The following is a 6,000-nucleotide window of genomic DNA, read 5'->3' as shown; positions in this document are numbered from 1 at the left end:
TGGCCTCCAGCTGTCCTGGGCTTTGCCAACCGGGTTATGCTATTGGTCCTAAGCGATGGGTTCGGGGTGGTTTGCTGTGGGCCGTATGCCTCGTGGGCCTATCCATGTCATAAAATAAAATAAAATTAGACTGTAAAGGGCAATGTTCCTCACCAATTACAAACCACGACGGCCAATGTTATTTCTTAATGATTTAAAATAAAATTGTAAATTTCATCTATTCTGTCAATCATAATATTTCTAAACACCACATCACCATACCTTAAAACCACCAAATAAGGAATTTTAGGATATTAAGGTCTTGTTTGGGGAGTTGGGTTTAGACTAAAATAACTAATAATATAAAATGTCACATGTAAATAATAATCATTTTTTTTTTTCCCTCACAACTATCAAATAAAAAAAAAAATCAACTATCATCTCAATCATAATATTTTAATTAGGTTAAAATAATTAAAAAATTAAAAATATATTTATTTTAATGATAGTATAAAAGATAATTAGTGAGAGAATAAAGTAAAAAATTTAAAAAAAAAAAAAAAAACCTTCAACACTGTGGTGGGATTAGTTTTTCAATCCAATCTGTATTGAAGGCATCCCAATCCCACCACTGCGTAGGACTTACAATTCATTTGGAGTGACAATCCAAGAGCCCATAAACCAAACAAACAAGATATATGTGGTTCCACTTCAATCCTAAGCGAATCCCACTCATGAATCTGGATAACAAACATGACCATAGTATCATACTCTCTTTTTATCATAATTTATAAGGTCTACGTGTAACACCTTTTTCTTGTTTTAATAACCTGCCTCCACCAATGAATTAGAGTGCTTTTTGTTTTTTTGTTTTGTTTTCTCTTTTTTATCATAATTTAGAAGTCTACGTGTAATACCTTTTTCTTGTTTTCATAACCTGCTTACGCCAATGAATTAGAATTTTGTTTTGTTTTGTTTTATTTATTTATTTATTTCCAATCCCTATAAAAAGGTACTCTGACTCGAAACCCTCACTCTCACTCCTACTTCCACTCTCCCTCTCATTTTAAGTCGCAATATGGAATCACCATCACGTCCACTATCACTCTACTTCCTGCCCTTCCTATCACCAGGCCACATGATCCCACTATTCGAAATGTCCCGCCTGTTCTCCGCCCGCGGCCACCGCGTGACCATCATCACCACCCCTGCCAACGCCCAATTACTCCACACCACCATCTCCAAAGACTCCTCCTCCGGCCACCCCATCTCCGCCCACACCTTCCCTTTCCCTTCCAAACAAGTCGGCCTCCCCGACGGCATCGAAAACTTGTTCAACGTCTACGACATCGACACCGCCACCAAAATCCACACCGGCATGCACCTCCTCCGAGAAAAAATTGAACAATTCATCACCGCCAACCCCCCCGATTGCATCTTCTCCGACATGTTCCACCCTTGGACCGCCGACCTCGCTATCAAACTCCGAATCCCCAGGATCGTATTCCACGCCACCTGTATCTTCGCTATGTCCCTCAAGGACTCCATGAGAAAACCTGACTCTCCTCACCTCTCTGTTCAGTCTGATGACGAACCCTTTTTGATTCCGGGTCTTCCTCATCCGATCACCATGACGAAATCTGAGCTTCCTGACTACGTTCGGACCCCAAACGGGTATACCCAGTTGATGGAACAGTTCAGAGAAGCCGAGCTGAAAAGCTATGGAGTTTTGGTTAACAATTTCTACGAATTGGAGTCTGATTACTGCGAACACTATAAAAAAATCATGGGTCACAAGGTCTTTCACGTTGGTCCGGCGGCTCTCATTCATCGAAACGCCGCCGAACAGGCCGATCGAGTCCACAAGGCGGTGGTCGGAGAGCACGAGTGCCTGAGTTTTTTAAACTCGAAGAAACCCAATTCAGTCCTCTATGTCTGCTTCGGAAGCGCGTGCATTTTCCCCAGTGATCAGCTCATGGAATTAGCTTCCGGAATCGAAGCCTCGGGGCATCAGTTCATCTGGGTGGTGTTTGGGAAAGAGGAAAACGAAAATGAGGAAGAAAAAAACAAGTGGTTACCAAAAGGGTTTGAAGAGAGGACCAAAGGTAAAGGTATGATCATCAGAGGTTGGGCACCGCAGGTGCTGATCTTGGACCACCCATCAGTTGGTGGATTTTTGACTCACTGTGGTTGGAATTCTGTGATTGAAGGTGTAAGTGCAGGGTTACCATTGATCACATGGCCTCTGTATGCTGAGCATTTTTACAATGAGAAATTGGTGACTCAGGTGTTGGGGGTTGGGGTGGAAGTGGGGAAGAAGGATTGGAACTTGTGGATTGATGCTGGAAAGAATGTGGTGAGGAGAGAGAACATAGAGGCCGCCGTAAGGAGGGTGATGGACAGCGGTGATCCGGCGGCGGAGATGATGAGGGAGAAGGCTAAAATGCTGGGAGAGATGGCACACAAAGCTGTCAAAGAAGGTGGGTCCTCTCATAGAAATTTAACGGTGTTGATTGAAGAGCTTGAGCAACTAAGAGATCAAAAGGTTAAGGGTAATTGAGGGGTTATTATTACCTTTTGTTTCCGATGATTGGGATGATTGTCTGTGTCTCTGTTCTTCACTACTTATTACATTTTGTCGAAATAAAAAAATCTGAGTGGCATTTATCTATCTATCTATATTTATGTTTCATATTTTAAATTTTTAAAAAGTATCTCTATATCAATTATATGGACAGTTATCTTCTATTTCTTTTTTTTCAAATTTCTCAATTTTTGATTTTTTTTAAATTTACTTCAATTTTCAAATTTTAAATTCAATCATACACTTTATAATCTTAAATTTTGAAATAAAATAATTATATGTGTCCAAATCGTGTGCATCATCATTTCTAGACTTAGTTTGGAAAGACTAAATAAGTGCACTTTTTGACTTTTTATGAAATATGGATTCGATTTGGGTTGGGTTTGAAGTGATGTGTTAGAGAGGTGATGTGACTTAAATAAGATGATGTGACTTAAATAGGATAGTGACTTTTTGACTTTTTATCTTTTTTCAATCATGCCAAACTTAGCCCTAGTATAAAACCAACACTATTATTTGTGTTTATGTCACAGAATTTTGTTTTCTCAAAATTTTCATAAGAACAGTTACAATAACAATTATGTTATTATTCTTTCTTCTTTTTTTTTCCCTAAAAGAAAAACCTCTCAGTTGTCCCAAGTAGACCTTTTCAATTGCACACATAATGCGCTTTCCTTCTAGTTATCAACTTCAATGACACTTTTCATGCAGATATTGTTCTTCAATTATATGTAATTCGTCTTATGAGAGTATTTTTAACCACAAAAATGTAAATAATATTATAAAGACTAACATGTCACGTGACAATGAACATGCATTTTCTGTTTAGTGTTGAATAGAAATTAGGTTTAAGAGTTAATATAAAAATAAAAATAAAAACTTGAAATATTAAGGATCAAAATAAAATAAAAAATTTAAAGATCAAAGTGGAAAAACAATTAAACATAAAGGGACAAAATGTAATTTACCTTTTTTTAAATTCAATATGCACTTTTGCTTCTTGATAATGCAACAGTTTCAGCGGAGGATGAGTCGGGCTGATCTACACTTCTAATAGGTTTGCTAGCCTTGAAGTCCACGAAACGTGCTTGCAAAAAGGTACAAGGGGGAAGGTAATCCCCCGGCGGACACTCCGATGATCGAGTTAGGATAGAGTAGATTGATTGTGTAGAGAGAGAAGAGGGGGATGAAGAACCTAACTTTTAACGCATCTCGGAATCTTCCTTATATCATTTGCCCATCATTTCCTTGTCCATTCCAGACTGTCTTGTTGGTCGAAAGTCTATATTCTAGCTTGCATCGTTCATGGTGAGTCTGTATCCTTCGACGTGAAGGGGTTGTCACATTTAATGCTACAAGAGCTTCATTAATGGCTGATGTGTGGGTGTAATAACTTTGCAAGATCTTTGTCTGCGTACATAGTTGATTCCCTACCCGACAGGTGTTTGAATGCTATTGCTCTTGCTCCATCACTGATTTCTCAAGGCTATTGGGCTTTAATATCTAGTTCGTGGGCTGGATCCTGAGTCGTGAGCCGGACCCTCTTACGGGCCCATCAATATCAGTAGTCTCTCATTCCCAAGTGCAGCTTTAGTCCAACGAAGAGAATAGGAAAGGTGGAGGGAGCCCCCAAGCCCGAGTAGAAGGCAGGGATTTGTGGAAGGGGGAGTGGTGGACTGAAGATGAAAGACCGAGCGACCATGAAGAAGAGGACGGAGAGGAATGACCAATCGGCAAGGACGGTCGACCGTAAGGAGGATCGACCGCGAAGGTGCCCGAGCAGAATGGCACTAGAAGAAGGGCTGAAAACTCAGTGACGACGCACGGGGCTCGATGAACGAGTAAGCATGTAACAACATGAAGTGGAATAGACGGGGGAGAGGAAAGAGAATTGATGGGAAGAGGAAGGGATCGTAACCGTACATGTGGCACGATATTAGGCCACAGATAGGAATATGAATCGACGGGAGGATGTGAAGGGACTGGTGGTGAGGATGTGGAAAAGGCGGGGGTTTGTACTTATTTGTTGAATTTCAAACTGTTAACCTCGATCCTTGGAACATAGGCAAACCCTAGGCATTCAGACTGGTGTGATTTATTTACCTTATTGAGAAGAATCAACACATTCCAGCCTTGAGCTCTTACATCTCGGTGGACTCTCCTCTCTTTCACATTGTCGATTTCCTCGCCCCCGTAACCAAGGCGATATACAGAAACGTGAAAGAGATGGCACAAGACAAAGCACCGGCGATGACATCGGATGTGTTAGGAGATGATGACGGAGTGACACTAGTAGAGCAATATAGAATAGAGAGGCGTGAAGAGAGGGTTGTGGAGCGGCTAGTACGACTCTCTCCAAGGACAATGATGGTGGCGGTCCAACCGATTAGCTAAGTGGCGCCAGACCACTTGCATACCGAGGCTGACAAATCCACGCTAACGGTAAAGGATATAGAGGAGCTGAGGAACAGATACCAGATTCCGGCAGAGGTAGAGTTGAGAGTGCCCACGGCGAAGGAGAGGGCTTCTGATGCATGGTTAATGCAGTTCGTTCTGTACGAAGAAGCGCTACGGAGGGGTCTGAGGTTACCCCTCCCACAGCTAGTGGTCGACGTGCTAAATCGCTTGGAGGTGGCCCCAGGACAACTAATGTCGAACTCGAAGAAGATTCTATTTGCGTGCGCAATCGCGTGGCCATGGGCGACCGGAGGAAAGAGAATGACGGTGGATGAATTTTTCTCATACTACAAGGTGTCAGGGCAACATGAGACATAGGTGACCTTACAAGCCATAGCAGGAAGGAGATTGGTGACAGGACTACCTTTGTTAGTGAAGGGCTGGCGACCACAGTGGTTTTTTGTGTCGGCGAGCAGCGGAAGAGGAGTGCGCACAATTTGGAAAGTCCCCACCAAGTCATTGGAGCCAAAGTTAAACGCTGAGGTAGAAAAGAGGGTCAAATAGGTGAAGGAGTGGAGGGAGAAAGAAGGGCTAAAGTGGAACGACCTCATCTAGCCCTCAGCCTTGTTTACCATAAATCTGGGGCCTCAACCAGCTGAAGGAGATCTGTTACTAGAGGAGATGAACACAAGGAGAAAAGCTCATGAGGTAGAGGACAAGTGAGTTTTTGCAATGGCGGATAAATATAAAGAAAAACAATTAGGCCCTGCGCCTAAGCTGGTTGCGAAGAGGTCAGTCCGACCACGCCCCAATCCCTTAGGAGAGAAGGACTTGACTGACTTTGTGCCCTTGCAAGCGCCAGTAGATCCATTGAAGAAGAGAAGCAAAAGGGAGATGGAGTCGATGTTGAAGAAAAAAAAAAGAGAAAGGTGGCTTCGGAGGGAAGTGAAGGAGGATTGGTGTTGAAGAAGACAAAAGAAGGGGTGTTGGAGTTGCCCCCAGAAGTAAAAGAGGGGGAGACCAGGGTTGCTGTGGGGGCG

At 42.4% G+C, this 6,000-nt stretch overlaps 1 protein-coding gene across 1 annotated transcript; it reads left to right on the top strand.

The window, feature by feature from the left end:
• The first annotated feature begins 998 nt into the window (after positions 1–998).
• On the top strand, positions 999–2,650 carry LOC114283463 (UDP-glucosyl transferase 73CC6). The gene has a single exon (XM_082896079.1). The coding sequence runs from the start codon at positions 1,058–1,060 to the stop codon at positions 2,537–2,539; it is 1,482 nt and encodes a 493-aa protein (XP_082752205.1). The 5' UTR covers positions 999–1,057; the 3' UTR covers positions 2,540–2,650.
• Positions 2,651–6,000: the final 3,350 nt, after the last annotated feature.

Source organism: Camellia sinensis, chromosome 11 (assembly GCF_055761805.1).
Source record: "Camellia sinensis isolate YWXY chromosome 11, ASM5576180v1, whole genome shotgun sequence".
NCBI classification, from domain to species: Eukaryota; Viridiplantae; Streptophyta; class Magnoliopsida; order Ericales; family Theaceae; genus Camellia; species Camellia sinensis.
The sequence above is the reverse complement of the archived record's forward strand: the minus strand, read 5'-3'. Positions and strand labels throughout refer to the sequence as shown.

Excerpts from the sequence above, each read along its gene's own strand:
- LOC114283463 (XM_082896079.1), top strand. The coding sequence starts at position 1,058 with ATGGAATCACCATCACGTCCACTATCACTCTACTTCCTGCCCTTCCTA.